Source organism: Mastomys coucha, unplaced genomic scaffold, assembly GCF_008632895.1.
Source record: "Mastomys coucha isolate ucsf_1 unplaced genomic scaffold, UCSF_Mcou_1 pScaffold5, whole genome shotgun sequence".
In the NCBI taxonomy this organism is placed as follows: domain Eukaryota; kingdom Metazoa; phylum Chordata; class Mammalia; order Rodentia; family Muridae; genus Mastomys; species Mastomys coucha.
Window position 1 is genome coordinate 65,971,819 of NW_022196911.1, and position 17,840 is coordinate 65,989,658.

Here is a 17,840-nt window from a genome sequence, read left to right on the forward strand (position 1 = left end):
GGCGATCATCCCGCCCCGCCCCCAGCAGAGATAGGTCGGAGGCTAGCTGGTGCAGAGACGTTTAATGGCAATTCGTATAAACCAAGCTCATGCACAAGTAGAAAGTGCTCGTGGAGCCAGCCGGGGGCTCCCGCCGCGCCAGGGAACCAGACGCCCGGCCGCACAGCGCCTTAAATAGATTCTTCACTATACTCTGTATGTTACAGTTATGTACAAACCCCTCCCCACGGGAGCGGGACTCCGCCTCGCGATCCTATGTACACCCCCTCCTCTTTGGCCCCTAAGTGGGCGACCAGAGAGTCAGGGTGATGGGGAAGACGGGGCCAGGAAAGGAGGAAACAGACGCAAACATGCGGAGTCAGGGTAGGGCAGAGTCACCCCTGAAACACGAGGGCGCGCGCAGCGAAGGCAGCGGTGGGGACCGAGGCGGATACATTCATCAGAGACTCGTCGAACAAATAAATAAGGCAAGTCAGGAAGGTCCGAGTCAGGTGCAGGCAGGAACGGGGTTGTGGAGAAGGTGCAGGCAGGGCTCCGTAGGTCACAGCTGAAGATGCAGATATGTGGGGCATGGGTCTTCTGGAGCCAGGGACCGAAAGAGGCACGACCAGAAGAGAGGAACTGTGTAAGGCTAGGGATAGGATAGGGGCGGGGTTTTACGAAGGGCTCCCAAAAAGGTGAAGGGGAAAGAGCTGCCGACAGGGGGCTCCCCTAGTTCCGAAAGCCCTCTCCTTGTTTAGACAGCCAGAAGGGGCCCCCAAGGTGTGGAGAAAGGCGGTGGAGAGGTCAGGTGGCCAGTCCTGGCTGGGGCAGCCCCTCCAGCTCCTGGTTCTGCTTCAATTCCCTCATTCTGCAGAGAGACAGAGACGAGTCAGAGGAGACTGATGGATCAGAAAAGATGTCGGGGCAGAGATCCAGAGAGGTAAGGGGTTAGAACCTGTGTCGGCAGCGCCGCAGGAACCTCATTATTTTTCGGGCTGCCTGGTCTTGCTTCTTGGTGAGAAAGGTGCCCCTGGTGGGAAAGAAGAGAGACCTCATAGAATCCAGTGTCCACCTTAAGACCATTGTAGGGAAAGGCAAGGGGCTGGAAGAGAACAGGGAATGGGCGTTAACAGAGAGGTAAACAGAGGGCTGTAGAGGGGCAGGTAGGGGCGGTCCCTACTTGTTTCGAGCAGGAAGGGGGCCTGAGGGCCGGTGAGGAGGCCCGGGCCTGCGGCGGTAGGAGCGGTAGTGCTGCTGGATAAGCACGGCTGCTCGGCGGCTCTGCTGGAACCTCTTCTGTTCATAGTAGCTTCGGAACTTGCTCTGAATCAGGATGGCCGCCTGGGTCATTTTCTTATAGAGTGCAAACTGCAGGGAAGGAGAGGGGGGACAGGAGCTGAAATGGAGACAGAAATCCAAACCTCTGAAGGTCACCCTTCAATTAGGCAGATGCAGATCCCTTTCTCTGACCCCCCACACGGCTGAATCAGACCACTCGCACCCATATCTCATGCCTAATACCTTAAGTGCAATCCAGGTCAGCTTGTGGAAAGAGAGGGAAGTTAGGGCTCTCATAGCACAGAGTCAGGCTGGGTGGACATGCATGTTGGTACACTTTTGAGAAAATGCTCTAACCTGCTTGTACTTCCGATAACAACGTTGGATCACCGCTGCGGCTACCTCCTGCTGCTCCTTCAACCTCCGACCCTAAAGGAAGAGAATGAGGCCTCATCTGAGCATCTCAAGGCCCACCTAGTAGACTCTGGACCACCTCTTCCTCCCAGAGTCTCCTCCTTAAAACTTTTTTTAAAAAAAGCATTTATTTATTTTGTGTGTGTGTATATAGGCTGCCTGTTTGTGGACATAAGAATACAATTTGAAGCAGTCGGTTCTCTTCTTTCATTATGAATTCCAGGGATCAAAATTAGGTTGTCAGGCTTGGTGGCAAGTACTATGTCCCCCATCCCCCATTCTTTCTCATTCCTATTTAAGGCCTCTGGATGAGTGCTTGTTCTACAAAAGCAATGGGAGCCCATGGTTTTCCCTGGTCAGGGATAATTTGTCCTAAGAACCTAGGCTCTAACCTTGTACTTTCGGAAAGCTGTCTGGATGACTCGTGCTGCCTCATACAGTTCCCGCTGCTCATGATCTGAGAGTGTCAGCAGGGCAAAGTCACTTTCCATCTTGCCACTGGTAGATGCAGAGAGAAACTCTGCCCAGGAAGGTGCTGGAGGGATAGCTAGGCGACCTCGTTCAAAGGGCAGCTCACTGTGGGGGATAAGGAAAAGGACATCACAAAGCAGTTCAAATCCCTCTTATCCTAGCAAGAGATGGCTCTTACGGACGATCCTCAGCAACAGAGTCTGCAAAGAGTGGCTCTAGCGTTCAGCAGCCCACCCAGGTCCCTTCCCAAACACACCAGGGCGCAGCCAGAACTAGGCTCTGGCTATAGGGAAGCTAACTTCCTCCTTCCCATCTTTCCCTGAGAATGAACTGGAAGGCTTCATTCTGAGCTGGTCACCTAGGAGGAGCTGAGCTGGGGAAATGGTCCACATTCTCCAGGTAACTGGCTAGCCAGGACATGGTCTCACTGAGCCCCACAGTGCCTGTGTGCTCCCTTGGTGAGGCTCCAGCTTCAGGTAACTCTGAGAAGTCCTCTCGCTTAATCCGCTCGGGTGTGGCTTCGATGATCTGCTTGGCCAGTGAGATCATGTCCACCTGGATGAAAGGAGATGTGTGAACTCTGTGGAGCCCTAACTATCGATGTTCCAGCACAGCCTAAGCTGTAGCCTTAAGCCCTACTCTCTTATCTCCTTATTTCTAGATACCAGCAGGCAAAGTCCCCAGGAACTGCTTTTATGATCGCTAGTTTTGGACTAAAGTTCCTCATTCATTCATTCTTACTGATTTCCTCTGAGGGACATCCTTTCCTACTGATGCCTCTGTGCTGTTATGTCCTAGCAAACACAAGATTTGAAGGATGAAGATCTTAGCACCCTTCTAGATTGTCCACTATCCCACTTGGACCTGTTCCATGCTACACAACCAACATATATCTCCACAGGCCTAGCCCAAGCCTATCACTCCACTTGCTCCAAGAACCAGCCCAGGGCTTACTGTCCACATACCACTCTGCTGAATAGCTAAGCGGTAAGGTCTATAGCACTTTGCCAGACTCCATGATCCTGCCCTTGTGGAGTTTTGTTTTGTTTTGAGACAGCATCTCACTATGTAGCTCTGGCTGTCCTGGTACTCTCTATGTAGACCAGCTGTCCTGGAGCTCAGAGATCCTCCTGCCCCTGCCTCCTGATAGGGAGTTCTTTTTTTTTTTTTTTTTTTTTTTTTTTTTTTTTTTTTGGTTTTTCGAGACAGGGTTTCTCTGTAGCCCCAGCTGTGTCCTGGAACTCACTCTGTAGACCAGGCTGGCCTCAAAACTCAGAAATCCGCCTGCCTCTGCCTCCCAAGTGATGGGATTAAAGGCGTGTGCCACCACCGCCCGGCTACACTTAGCCTTTCTAAAGCAGGTATGTCCACAGGTTTTAGTACTTAGCTATCCCTGAAGATTCATTCTCATCCATTCATTACATGATACTTTCCTTAATTTTTATCATGGGCAAGCTCTCTTCCTACTCTAAGTCATTGTCAAGTGTTTCCGTCTTGCCAGTCTCTACTCAGACACACTCATAGCTGCCTTCCATACCTTGTTTCTTAAGAACCTTTATGTTCAGCTGAGTGTAGTGGCCTTTAATCCCAGCACTCAGGAGGCATAGGCAGGTGGATCTCAGAGTTCAAGGCTAAGCTGGTCTAAATAGTGAGATCTAGGACAGCCAGAGCTACATAGTGAGACCCTGTCTTTGGAACAAAACAAAAGAACCTTGCCCTTCATGGATCCACCAGTAATTACAACAGTACAGTTCTAAGTGAAGATATTCTCCAGAATTCTTAATCTCTCCTACCTCATGACTGCTGAATCACGAAGTCTGAAAGGAGCTAAGCAAAGAGGTCCTGGGCCTATACCCAAAAATAAATAGTCGTTCTCCTAAAACTGAAGCCGGCTGATTCTGCTTCATCGAAATCTGTCTCACCCAGCCTCTGCACCCTGCTCTGTTCCTAGTCTTTTGAATCCATCAACAGAAGCAGTACCGGGATCACATCCACAGCTGGTAGGCTGTTAGCGTCCTCTGCAGCAGCCCTATCATCCTGGGCTAGTGGGAGGCCAGCAGGGGAGGGAGCAGACTCTTTGGAGTTAGTGGCTTCGTAGTCCATGAGGAGTAAGGGTGTCTCAGGGGCACCAGAAGAAAGCTGGCCTGGGATCATCTCCATAGAAATGTCAGAGGCCAGCAGAGGAGCAGGGGGAGGACTGCCGTCTGGGGCACTTGAGTAGGCTGATGTCACAGAGAAAGTGCCATCTGACAGCTCCGAGGGTGAAGAGACACTGCTCAGGCCTGAGATAAGGGAAAAATACGTAAGGAGAGCAGGAGCTGCAAACTCAGCTTTCACCCCAACTCATCTGTTTCCCTGCCTGTTTTTCTTTTTTACGATTTATTTTATGTGTATGAATTCCCCACCATCACCAAATATATGTAGGTAGAACTGGAGTTACAGACAGTTGTGAGTTGCCACATGGGTGCTAGGTCTCTCCAGGACTTCCCTGCCAGTTCTTGATCCTGTTATCTGCCCCCCCCCCCCCACCATCTCACCCTTTCGCCCTTCAGCTTTGCTCTAGATCTTTTTTGACTGTATCCTCTAGAGCTGTACCCAAAGCCAGCTCTTACCAGTGTCTGGGCTAGAGGATGGTGGGGATAGAGCTAGTGGGTGCTCAACTGAAAGCTCCTGCCTCTGCAGTTCCTCAAGGCAGCGGGCGAGGCGCACGTGACCCCGAGAATGAGCCACAGATAGGGGTAGCCGGCCCAAAGAGTCAGGAATGCTCAGTGCTTGTCGGTTCCAACAGAAAAGCAGCACAGCAGCTTCTAAGTGTCCCAGAGCACAAGCCCACATCTAAGGAACAGAAGGTGGTGGTGAGGCCCGTCCTCTCCCAGGTAGCCAGCCCTCAGGCCCTGACCCACCCCAGTATTTCCCTGCATTCCTTTGAAGCATTCATTCTAGTTGCTTACTGCCCCAGGGGACTTAGGAGCAGCACCCTTACCAGAGGCGTGCAAGAGAAATGGTCCACATTGAGTGGGTCAACCTCTTGCTCTAAGTCCAAGCTTCCTGTTTCCACACTCCTAGAGATTTGGGGCAACAACAAAGCTCAGTCAGGTTGAACACAAGGGGTCGGGGGTGGGGGTGAGGGCAAAGTAAGAACATCAGAGCCAGAAGGACTGGAGGTGACCTCCTCAATTTAATTGGTCAAGAAGTCAATGTCTTAAGTCAGGATATTATGGATCCTCCAAATACCAATCTTCCCCAAGCACATGCCTTCCCACAGTGACCTCTGACCCCTCCAGGCTGTGAACTTATTCTGGTGCTTCAGTCTCAATAGTTTCCCAATGCCACACACCCCAGCACTGCCCCAACCCTGGGTCCCCACTCACCGCCACTGGCTCAGAGTTTCAATGAGCCGAGCGTAGCCCTGTGCAGCAGCCAGATGCAGAAGGCTCATGCCCCGAAAGGGGCTTCCATGGATCAGACGCTCAGGACCCCTCCAAGTGGACCGTGGGATCATGCTCTCTACCAAGACCACCACCCGTGCCTCGAAGCCAGGGCCCTGGCCTTCATCCTGCAGTACGCACACCCACATACATAGACTTGGGAATTTAGTCCTGCAGGCTATCTTCCCAGCTTCAGCTTTTAGTGTACACACACACACACACACACATTTCCCACTCTAAGTTCCTCCCACTGATAACTCACTGGTTCTAGTCTCAGTCCCTGTGTGGCCTCACTATCCCCTGATCCCTCTGCCTACTCTAACTCTTCTGAGAGCTGACCTTACACTGTACTTTCATACTAGCTTTGGCTGGTGCATGTCCACATATGTTATTCTTTCTGCCCCAGGAGCCAGAGTCTTCTCTATGCCCTTCCCCAGCCCTTTTCCTTCCAAGACTCTGAACCCATAGAGCGAGATCTTAGGCCCAACGTTCCTGATTCCTCCCTCACCCTTACTTTTACTTCCACCCTTCATCAGATCAGAAATAGTCTGAAGCCTGTCATGCCACGAGGGTGCCCAGAATAGCCACTCTTGCCACAGTGTGTGTGTGTGTGTGTGTGTGTGTGTGTGTGTGTGGTGCAGCAAAGTGATAGCAGGAAGAGGGAAGAGCACTGGCTGATGAGCCTGAGGTAGGTGAGTGAGGAGAGTTATGCTAGAACTACTCTGATATCTTGTGTTCCCCACTGTAGACCATGGTCTTTGCTTAGAAGTACCTGAATTGGAGGAGCCTCTGGACCCTGACCAGGTGCCTGCCCAGCTGCTGCAATCTCTGCCATCCTCTTCTCCATCTGCTCCAGCCGCTCTAGGATGGACATCCGGAACTGGCTGTCTGTAGGATGGGTATGGGAGATAAGTAGACAGGATATGTGTGATGCTAGGAACACTACTAGCAGAGTAAAGAATTGTTCTTCCTCTACACAATACTCCCCCATCCACTCATCTAAACAGAACTCACCAGGAAAACTCAGCTCTTGAACTAGGGCTCTTAGTCTTATAGACTAGAACCAGGATTAAGAACCAAGGCTGTTTTCTCTAATATAGACACAGGAATTCCTCATGGCTCATCTAGTCCTCAGCTAACTACGGCACATACTGGCATGTCTTCTTCCAGCCTTTTCCTAGACAGCATGCTCCCCAAGTTCTTGCTCCAGACTCTACCACTGTCCCCCATGCTGGGTTGAATTTTCCAAGGTCCCCCTCCTAAGCTAACTACTACCCCAAAGGCTATAGTTGAAAAGCACTGCCTACTCCAGAGGTCCCCTGCAGCTGACCACAAAGGATGGTTGGGAAGGGAAAGTGACAGAGATAGATTGCTATGTTCATCTTCTTCCTCCCAACTCCATACACAAATTTATACACACATATGTGCACACATGAACATGAGCTGTATCTGTCCCCTTCTGAGATCAAATAAGGGCAAGGAGAGGAGGTGGGAGGGGAGCAGATCCTGGGGAAAACAAGCACAGAAAAACCGAAGATGGGATGTTCCACAGTGCCATGACAGAAGGGAATGAGGAGTAGAAACTTAGGACGGGAACAGAAACTTAAAGGCGACAGTGAGGAAAGAAAGAACAGAGCCAGATGTCCCAACCAAGTGATTAGAAAAGAAGGTAAGCATGAAAAAGAGAAGAAGAAGAAGAAGAAGAAGAAGAAGAAGAAGAAGAGCATGATCAGATAGAGTTCAAGCTTCAAGCACTGGGAAGAAGAGAGGAGGCCCAGCAGAGAGATGGCACATTAGAATAAAAAGATAAACAGCCAGAGCAGGACAGGGAAGGCTACTAAGGTCCAAGGAGGGCAGATTAAAATCAGACAGACAAGCCAGCACTGCTAAGGCTATGTGACAACTATAACACATGCACACACACACATGCACACAATGTGACAAGTATAACACACACATGCATGCACAGACATACATGCGTACACATACACACACACACACACACACACACACACACACACACACACACACGTACACCACCAAAGAGTGAGGCAAGAGTAGCAACCAGAAGTTCTAAGAGAAGGAGGAATGGCAGGAGACAAGAAGAGTAACAGGGATGATAGCATAACTGAGAACCAAGAAGCAACAGATCTACCAAGAGGAAGAAAAGCAAACTCTAAGGAAGGAGTAGTCTCAGAGTTCTCGGAGCTCCAGGAAAGGAAGCAAGTAAAAGCAGAAACAGGACCAACTAAATACACATATAAGCACATGGATTTGTGTGTGCCCTATGGGTAAGAGAGAACACTTCAATAATAGCCATGCCAATGCTATTACACGTTTCCATTTTTGTTTTTCTGTAATTTCTAACAGTCCTATAATGAAAACATCCTTATTATCCAAAAGAAAAACATAAAAATAAGTAGCCTATAGTTTTTTTTTCTTTTAATTTTTACTTTATATGCATGGGAGTTCTGCCTGCATGTATGTCTGTGCACCACTTGTATGCAAGCAGGTCATGCCTAAGACCTGGGTCAAAGGGCTCAGTACTCACCATCCAGTGACAACCAGTCAAGCTGTGTACTAGGTAGAGACAGGAACCGGCGGGCTCGATACTCAAAGAGCACAGAAGCAGAGAGGGGGCCTTCCCGCCCTGCCACCTGCAAAGACACCAGCCCTACCTCATGGGCTGGGGAGAATGGGTCAGGAAGAAGGTCTCTTTCCTTGGCTCCTTTCCTGCCCGTTTAGCTATATCAGAGCCAGTGATGATCATTCCATATTTCTCCTGTTCACTTGCTGTGGGCCAAGAGATCCCTAGCTTCAGTCTGCAGCGTTTGCACTAACAGGAAGGGGAGACTCTTTATTCAGTAATGTAATACCTTCTATGGACCAGAGAATTATTGCATGTAGACCCTCAAATTAAGGATGCTGCTCAGCAAATGTGATGACCAGAGTTCAGAGGTCATGACCCTTACTGAAATGCAGGAAAGGGAATCTGTCTATTTACCAGCAGTATCCAGTAGGAGCTGTGTCCAGAGTCTCAATGCCTACCACTCTCCAGATAAAGCTGCCAGGTTTTAATCTCCAGGCCAGAGCCTGAGACGTTCCCCCCACTTGCCAGTTTCTCTGACCTTACTCCTGTTTCCTTTCTTATCCCCTCCCCTTTTGACTGGGGCTGTGGAGACTAGGAGAGAATACAATACTACTAACCCGGATCCCCAAAGGAAGACAACTGTTTTAACTGTGTGGGGTTTTTTTTGTTGTTTTTTGGTTTGGTTTTGTATCTCCCTGGCTGGCCTCAAACTCAGAAATCTGCCTGCCTTTGCTTCCCAAGTGCTGGGATTAAAGGTGTCTACCACCACTGCCCTGCAGAAGATAATTGTTGAGTGTTAGATTGCAGGGAAGGGTGGTGGTAGAACAGAGGCATAGACCATCGCTGTCCAGAACTTTCTACAGTGAGAATGTTTACATCTAAACTACTCAACATGGGAGCACTAGAATGTGTGGTGATTGAGCACTTGGACTATGGTCAGTGTGCCTGAGACGACAGATTTTAAGTTTAATTAAATAGGTACATATGGCTGATGAGACTCCCAGGATTGGTATTAGAAGACCCTGGCTCCATCTAAGCTTCAGAGACAGTACAGATATTAGAGATCGCTTTGGCCAAATGCTTAACCTTAGAGGATGGAAACACAAGGAAGAATTTTAGAGATCACTGGTTAGCTAACAAGTAGACTTCTTAACCAGATCTGAGATTTGCTGATACTAAGGTTAAGCTCGTCCATCTGCCAGGGGAACTGGGCACTGTGCTTTGGGGCTGGAAGGGGTCTTTGTCCTCAGAACGACCTATTTGTTTCCAGTGCTTTCTGAAAGTCTGGAGGTCCTCACTCATTTTAACTGTCCATAATGGCAGTCCCTTCCCATATCGTTCCCAATCTCCATACCAGGACAGTAGCAGCGTAAGACACCAGGCTGGACCAGGGAGGCTGGCACTGCGATGTGATCGAAGACACAGGAGTAATGCTCTGTGGCCTCCGTCCAAGGACCGGTGATGAGCACCTTGACCCCACCCTGCAGACACAAGTCACAGTCACATGACTGGAGTTGTGCTAGCGTCTCAGGGTTCTGTCAAGTGGTTATTTATCTCATTGGAACTAAGTTTTCTTTCTGTCTTTTTGGTTTTGGGGTTTTTTTGTTTTGTTTTGTTTTGTTTTTTATTTAAATAGAATCTCATGTAGCTTAGTCTGGTCTCTTAGTCTTAGCTACTTACTATGTAGCTAAGGATGGCCTAGAATTCCTGATCATCTGGCTTCTATCTCTTGAGTACTGGGATTAGCGTGCCCCACCTTGCCCATGTTTAAAAAAACAAAAAAGTAAAAAAATCCTTTCCCCAGGGCTGAGGATCCAGGCCAAACCCAAGGCCTTGTCTATGCTAGGCAAATGTTAAGCTTCACCTTCAGCCCTTCACTAAAATGTTCCCAGTCTACCAAGAAGCAGAACTTGTGGCTCCCCAAGAGTGTCAGCTCTGCTGTCCAGCTGCTTCACTCACTGCAGTTCCCCTTTCCCTCTCCAAGCAAAGCGGAACTTCTCCATTATTGACCACAGTCTCTCATCTGCCCAGAGTCTGCAGGCATCTCATTGTGTGTGTGTGTGTGTGTGTGTGTGTGTGTGTGTCTAGGATTAAAGGCCTCTGTATCCTCCCCTTACCCTGAAGGGGCTCTGGGAACATGGGAAGGGGGAGACATGGGAAAAGGTATGTGGAAAAGCTATAGTTTACATAAAAGTAAAGGTTTGGAGAGCCAGGAGGAGGAAGGACTTGTAGAGAATCACTTAATGGCAGAGCATATGCCTAACAAGCTGGATTTGATTCCTAACATTAAGGGGAACAAACAAAAGCTGTGAGAGAAGGCAGGTCACAGGCCGTGGGGTAAGGGTTAATAAAATTCATTTTGAAAAATCCGAAAACTAATGGAAGAAGAAAAACCTGACTCACCTCTGGGTAGGACCACTCTGGGGAAAAATCTGTGATGGTGTTAAGAGCAGGAGAGAGCTGGGGAGTTGGGGCAGGGGCACCTGGAGCGTCATCACTGATGAGTTCTCCCATAAGGTCTGGGAATGATGAAAGACTGAAGGGCTCCAGCTCACTGGTGCCGCCAGCAGAGCCTCCAAACAAGGCTTCTCCTCTTGTTGCCCTGCCTGAAGGCGGCAAGGCGGCTGGGGAGGATGGGGATGAAGGAGGGGGTGAAGGTACAGGTGGCACCGTTCCTGGACCCTTGAGTTCCTCCCCACTATCATCATCTTGGATAAAAAATTTGTTTCCTTTTCTCCCGCTTGCTCCCAACTGTGGAGGGAGACCTCGAGCAGCTGCCTGAGGCTCCAGGGCAGCAGCAGGTTCCAGGGCAGGACAGGGAGTGTGAGTGCCCTCGGCCTCAGGGAAGTCTGGGTTTACTCCTTGGCCCCCTCCATATGTCTGGCCCCTTTGGGGGCTGTTGAGAAAACGATCGGGGTCAAAGGCAGGGCTGGGAGGAGCTGGTGGGGCAGAAGGCTCAGAACCTACAACCACAGCCAAGCTCACAGGAGGTCTAGGTTCAGCCTGCGGAGCCAAGTGCCTGGTGGGTGTCAGGCCCCCAGCACGCTGCTCTAGTCCTGTTAGGAGGAGGATGGCAGTGCCTCCTCTTGAGGAACCCCCTCGAGAGGTAGGAGGGCTAGGTCTGATTTCTAGGGGTTCTGCAAATCCTGAGGAGGAGGAGGAGGAGGAAGAGGAGGAAGACGGGGAGGTATGTGCCTTGGGGAGCTCTGGAGGAAGTGGAGCTATCAGTGGTGGAGGCTCAGGGGGCTTGGAGTGGGATATAGAAGCCAGGGTTAAAGCTCGAGGCTCCACTTTGGGAGAGATGATGCGATGTTTCGTGCTACTGCATTTGTGGGTAAGGCTCCCAGAACCTGGAGTGAAGAGAATAGGGAGAACAGAAGGGAGAAGATACATTTTTTTTTCCAGCAGTCCTTTCCTGGAAACCCCCTTACCCTCACTCTTCCACTTCCCACCTCCATCCCATCCTACCCCCCCCTCCGAGAAAGTGAGACACACACACACACACACACACACACACACACACACACACACACACACACTAAACCTACTACAGTGTAATACTGATTATGACCACTGGGAGGCATCAAAAGTGGGTCTCCCCCTCCCCTCCCTTCAGTTTCTCCTCAAAATAAACAGGACTAGAGGAACAGAGTTGGGGAGGAGTCCTGGCTTGAGGCAGTAGCTGATAGCAGTAGCTAAAGGCAGAGTAAAAGGACAAAAGAATAACCAAATAGGATCAAACCTAAGGCTGGGTGTGATTGGTGGTATGCAGTAGTAGGGGAGGAATTCCTGAAAGCAGAGGGCAGAAGGGCTGTGGACTGCCAGGGGGATCCGAGCCTCCAGATAAGGAGTTCTTTGCCCATCTGGCCCATCTTTCCGGGCATGCAAAGACTTGCAAATTAGTATGCAAATATCATCAAGGCAGTTACTAAGCAATGTGGCTAACTAGGAAAAGAGTTCCAGAGTTGGGGGTCACTTACCAAGGCCCCCACTACAGAGACAAGCATGGGTTCTGGGTGCTGGCTTGGTTGGGTGGGTGTCCAAGATCTGTTGCACCAACTGTTCCACGGAAAATTCCTCTGCCCCATTCCCACAGCTCCACTTGATGCCATGAACTAGAGGAGATTTGGGGGAACACAATGAGACTTCCAAAGTACATCTATGGTTCCTCCAAACCTCTGATTTGCTGATCTTAAACCTACTCAGACATATAGCCCACAGCTGTCTCTCACCCCCTCTCCATAGTCCACATCTTAGACCATACAGGCTCAATGTCCAGTATCCAAACGAGAAAGTGCCCTCCTGGCTTACAGAGAAATAGTTACCCGTGGGGTTTGGGCACAGAACCCCAGTGCTTTGGGAAGTTCCACTCTCACTTTCCCTTAGAGTTCATCCCTGCTTGCTCCTTACACATGGGCTTCAGCTGTCCCAGTAGCTCCTCACGTGACCACTTCAGCCATTCTCGCCGGTCGCTACTGATGGAACAAAAGATGGGGCTACAGCCCTTTCCACAATCCTCCAGAGCTGGGACGTTCAGGTAGTGCACAAGGACGATGTCAGGGTTCTGGGGCACAAAGGCACACAGAGAGCCATGGGGTCTAGGACTCAGGGGCTTAGGCTCCTAGCCCTTACTTTCTTCTGCGCATCACCCCAATTCTACTCACCCCCAATTTCTACTATGTTCTATCCCTGATGTCCTTTCTGCTTTTCCCACTCAGAATCTATTTCACTTCATCTTCTGAGAACCCATTTTCCTTAAAGAGCCAGAAATCTGGCTGCCTTCTCAGTTCTTACCTGGAGCAGCCAATAGCAGCGCCGATGGAATGTGGGGACGATGGAAGAGTGAACGTAGCAGCCATAGAGACACTGCCAGGAGACAGGCTGGGGTGGGGGGAGGGCTAGTCTGCTCCCCAACTCCTCCTCTGTTCAGTTCCTTTGCAGGAATCCCAATCTTTCCACCAGTTCCTCTTCAGTCCTCTCCTTACCCCCACCCTCTTCCCATCCCTTCCAAATTCCAGCAGGCTTTACATCATGGTTGAGGGACAGAGAGAAGGGAACAGAGGAACTGGGGGTGGGAGTAGGGTCTTACAAAAAGGGCCCAAGTTGAGGTGTGGGAAAGAAATCCAAGGGCAGAGAGGAGGTGCAGCAGAACAAGGGTTTGGAGGAGAAGCCCATGTTTAGAATATCACCACTTGGATCCCTGAGGGAAAGGCAAGGGAAGTGAGGGGACTGTCTACCATGACAAAAAGCTGGGTCATGAAGAATGGGAAGCTGAGAGTGAGCTCAGCCATCAGTCAGCTGATCAGTCAGACTGATGAGAGAAGAAGGCTGACTGAGAGGGAAGGGCAGACAACAGCCCAAAACCCTGACAGGCTGGAGTGTGGGCAAGGGCAAGGGCTCTCACCTCCATGCCCTGGACCTTGAGTTTCATGTGGTCCTCTCGGGTAGTCTTCCCATCCTTCCGCTTCTTCCAAAGGTAGCCATCCTTCCGGTATTTCACCTTCTTACGATTGTAGAGGATAATGGAGCCATTTTGAGGCCTGGAAATGGGGGGTGGGGAGTTCAAGTTTTGTGAACACAGCCCAGGATTTGTTACTCTTCACATTGGAGAGCTTTCTCACCTTGTCTTTGGGGCACAAGACAGCCACTCATCGTGTTTCTCAAAGGTGATCAGGTAGGACGCAATCTCCTGTAGGAGAAGAAACACTTGGGTAGGTGTCCCCACTTGGTCACTGTCTCAGGGCCTCTGCAGAGGTAATGCCACCTACTGTAAGGCTCTTCCAGGTGTCTGGACCTAGCAAGGCCTCATAGCCCTCAGAGCCCTCTTAGAAACAGAAAAAGACAATGCTTGTTTAGCATGTGCAAGGCTCTAGGTTCGAGTACCAGGAGGAGAAAACCACCAGTGTAACCTCTTATCTCTCTCCCTACTGGAGCCTATACCATGGGGCCAGCTTCAAGCTTATCCTTTGCTCATATTAGGTACTTTCTCTGTAAGAACCATCAATCGTTTGACACTGACAAGAACTCCAGGTTCTCTGACTCCAAGACTTTCAGACAAAGTATCACACAATTATTTACTCAAATCCAACCCAATGGTCCTGCCAGATGCATTCACTGATTGTTTCCTGAGCAGACCTCCAACAATCACCCTTCACGTTAGTGCCCCACACCTCTCAGGACCATGGGAGTACCTCTCTATGTCTGGAAATTCCAAGTGTCTTTGGTACTTCCCAGATGCTATGTGAAGTTCTGTGGCTTCTCTGAACTTCATGAAGGCTTTGTAGCACTTACAATAACCATATACAAACACACCCATTTTTATTGACAATACAGTCTCACCTTGGCCTGCCCTGTCCTTGATATGTAGACCAGGATGGTTACATTTATGTGGTGATCCTCCTGCTTCTGCCTCCTGAGTGCTAAGATTATGGGTGTGAACCACTACCCCCCAGCTTTACAGACAATTCTAGTTCTGAATCAATAATCACCAGTCACCAACATGTACAACTCTATGTACAAGGGAACATGTACATAGAGTACAGGAGATATGACAAGAATTCTGTGCCCTCTAGAAGGCAGTAAAAAGCAGGGACTCTGAGACAGGCATGTGGGTATACACCTGTAATCCCAGCACTTGGCAGGAGGATAAGGAGTTCCAGGCCACAGGAGACCCTGTCTCCAAAAGGCCAATGTAGGGCTGTGGAGGTGACTCAAGCAGTGAAGTGCTTGCTGTATAAGTGTGGACATAAATTCAGATCCTCAACCCACACACAACGCTAGGCACGGCTGCTCATGCCTGTAATCCTAGTGCTGGGGAAGGACAGACAAAATGATTCTGGGGCTGGCTGGCCAATTAGTCCAGCAAATCAGTGAGTGTCAAGTTCATTTAAAGACTGTCTCAAAAACAAGGTAGAATGACTGAGGAAGACATCTGACCTCTCTGGTCTTCACAAAAATATGCACCTGAGCAGGGATAGGGAAGCAGGAGGATCAAGAGTTCAAAGCTAGGGCAGTGGAGTAGCTCACTCAGTAGAGGGCTTGCCTAGCCTGCACAAGGCCTTGGGTTCATGCCCCAGCACTTCATTAACTAAGTTTTGTGGCACACATTTAGAATCCCAGCACTCAAGCGGTAGAGGCAGGAGGATTGGATATTTAAGGTCATCCTTGACTACACAGCAAGTGCAAGGCTCACCTGGACTCCATGATACCCCATCCAAAACCAAGCATTTAACACATAGAAACAAAACTAATCACTTCCTCTTCACTAACATCTAGAGTGATACGATATAGTACAGGTCAGATACAGAGCATGGTACTCAATATGAAGAAAGAGTAAGCTGTTGTTTTGTATGGATGGATTATACCGAAGAGAAATGGACTCCCATAAGGTGCAAGTCTTTGCAATTCTATAATCTCCAAAAGGCCTAGAATAGTGCTCAGTAATGAGTGTCCACAGACACAGCACTCCACCTCCTCCAGTCCACAAGGGTCTGCTGGGGCCCAATCCCCCAAGCTCCCTAGAAAACCTCATTTGTATTCCATCGGAGCCGCTCTGGAGGCAGCAGTGGGCATCGAGGAAGACACTCCAGCAGTTTCTTAGGGAGGAAGATCTTCAAGTGGCGGCTATTCTCTAGAGGGAACCAGAAGAGCCTTGTTAGAGGCAAAACAGAGGAAGGGAGCCCAGTATAATCCAGAGCACTGGGGAAAACTGCAACCAGGACCAGAGAAGAGGGGAGCAAAGAATCAGAAGGACAGACAGTAGCAAAACAAGGCTGTGCCCAAACTGAGAACTCATTTTGTGAACTTACCAGCAACCTCAGTGGTGTCCTTGGTATTCATGGTGAAGGTTCCAGGGGGCAAGGTCACCCCCGGCCTGAGGGGCCGGGGGGAGGGGGAGTGTGTGCTGGAAAAGGAGAGAACAAGGTCATGGAAGAAGCCCCCACATTAATCCAAAATAAGGAGCTTGAGGAGAGGTAAGGGGTTTAGACTCAGTACTGATATCTGGGAAAGATGAAGAAAATGTGGAACTAGAATGTGACAGCAGAACCAGCGAATAGAGATGAAAGAACAGAGTACAGGGAACCAACATGAGTGGGGAGACAAGACAGAACAGAGTGATCAGGAAGAAAGGGACGAGTGGGGGGATGCTGACAGTATTGGAACATTCCCCAGGGCAGGAAGCTGGATCCTGCATGTCTAACCCAGATTCTCATAGGCCCTGACAGACCTGAGAGAGAGTAGGTGAGGTCAGTTAGTAGATCTATTTCTCTACGGAAAAATCAAGCAGAAAAAAGAACTCAGCGTACATTTAGGAAGGGAGAGCAAGGCTAGAGCTAAGGGTGGGCCAGTAGTGAGAGCTAGAGCTCTGGTTCTAGGAGGATGGCTTGGCAAGAAAACCTGGATGCTGGAGGAAAGCAGATCTAAGTCCAATAACAAGCTGGCTCTTTTAAGACACACGCCAATTTCCTTCTCTTTGACTTTTTCTAAGGGGAAGGGTTGATCTGATAATTGACCTCATGTGCGCGCTCTCTCTCAGGTTGGTCAGTGGCTGGGGGAATTTGGAATAGACATGTCAGAGTAAGCTTCCGGGTGGGACATGCCGGCTCCCTCTTTGCAGCTATAATTTCACTTCACCCCGACACTCCTATTTCCCCAACCTCTGCTTCTTCTCTGGCTCCCAGCCTACCATATCCCCTCTACTGCTCTGGCTCCAGCCTGAGCCTCCGCCCTCTCGAGTAACAGATGGGAGCTGGAGGAGGCTCTCTGCGCGGGTTCTGCCAGGTGTCCGGGGATGGAGAGGGGGTGGAAGCCCATTCAGGATCGGAGGTGTGCAGAGAGGCTAGGGTTGGGATAAGAAGTCCACCCCAGGGTGCAGGTGCGCAGCTCTGGCTAGGCAGTTTGCCAGGGTGCAGAGCTGGAGCCCGATGAGACTGCGGGCCTAAGAGTGGTGGTCTATGACAAGACAGTCGCCGGGGTGGGATGCTCTCCCCAAGGGGGCGGGGGTCCTGGGAGAATCCCGGAGGTGGGAGAGGGTCCCGCCCTCAAACCCGGATGTTCTGGAAAAGCAGCTGAGCAGAGTTCACGAACACCCGGCAGCAAGGGGCAGTGCGGGAGCCCGGTGAGGGGGGCCTGGGGACTCTCCTGGCACTCTGATCCGTGAAGGGGCCCTGCGCCTAGCGGCGCCCCCTGGCGCGGGGAAAGAGGACGGAAGCGGTGAGGTGGGGGCAAACGGGGAGGAGGGACGGTGGTCCCCAGCGCCGCGCTCCACACCCAGGCCGCGTAGAGCTGCGCCCCCTGGCGCGGGGGCGGAGAGGCGGGCTAGAGGCCCTGGCTCTTACCTCCCGGGGTCCCGCGGGTGACGGCGGCAGCGGCCATTCTACCCCAAACCGACCCCCCCTAGCGCCGGCTGACAGCGGCGTTCGACGTCAGTGCGCACGGGGCGGGGCCTCCCAATTAAGGGAACGGGGGTCGGGAAGGGAACCTAGGGTCAGCACACTTGGGGCTCTGGGCCAGTCTACGAGACGCACTGCTGGACCGTCCCTAAAGAGGCAATAGCGCTGAGGAACCGGGATCCGGAGGCGGAAACTCGGCCGATTGACGTGACTGTGGGCGCAGGAGGATGGGGCGTGGGCAGAGGTCCAGGGCCAGAGCCCTGGACGCAAAGGAGAGTGCTTGAG

At 50.7% G+C, this 17,840-nt stretch overlaps 1 protein-coding gene and 1 long non-coding RNA gene across 11 annotated transcripts; one reads left to right on the plus strand and one right to left on the minus strand.

Annotated features, from left to right (window-relative positions):
- Positions 1–46: 46 nt before the first annotated feature.
- Positions 47–17,716, minus strand: Camta2 (calmodulin binding transcription activator 2). 10 transcript variants are annotated; one of them, XM_031353485.1, is made up of 23 exons: positions 17,502–17,716; positions 15,972–16,066; positions 15,690–15,793; positions 13,785–13,852; positions 13,568–13,703; positions 12,958–13,029; positions 12,574–12,727; positions 12,144–12,278; positions 10,567–11,513; positions 9,518–9,644; positions 8,125–8,259; positions 6,346–6,461; positions 5,517–5,701; positions 5,129–5,207; positions 4,758–4,980; positions 4,126–4,427; positions 2,504–2,700; positions 2,067–2,250; positions 1,618–1,689; positions 1,504–1,524; positions 1,163–1,350; positions 938–1,012; positions 47–850 (listed from the first exon to the last, which is right to left on the minus strand). In XM_031353485.1, exons 2-23 carry the CDS (start codon positions 16,000–16,002, stop codon positions 787–789), a joined length of 3,615 nt encoding a protein of 1,204 aa, XP_031209345.1. In that variant the 5' UTR covers positions 16,003–16,066; positions 17,502–17,716; the 3' UTR covers positions 47–786. The 10 variants fall into 10 exon arrangements, with proteins under 10 accessions (XP_031209345.1, XP_031209344.1, XP_031209337.1 ...); XM_031353484.1 differs by having other exon boundaries at positions 12,958–13,044; XM_031353477.1 differs by lacking the exon at positions 17,502–17,716 and adding an exon at positions 16,850–17,376 and having other exon boundaries at positions 12,958–13,044.
- Positions 777–1,867, plus strand: LOC116078344. Its single transcript, XR_004113513.1, has 2 exons — positions 777–922; positions 1,696–1,867. It is a non-coding gene; the product is annotated as an uncharacterized LOC116078344 (long non-coding RNA).
- Positions 17,717–17,840: the final 124 nt, after the last annotated feature.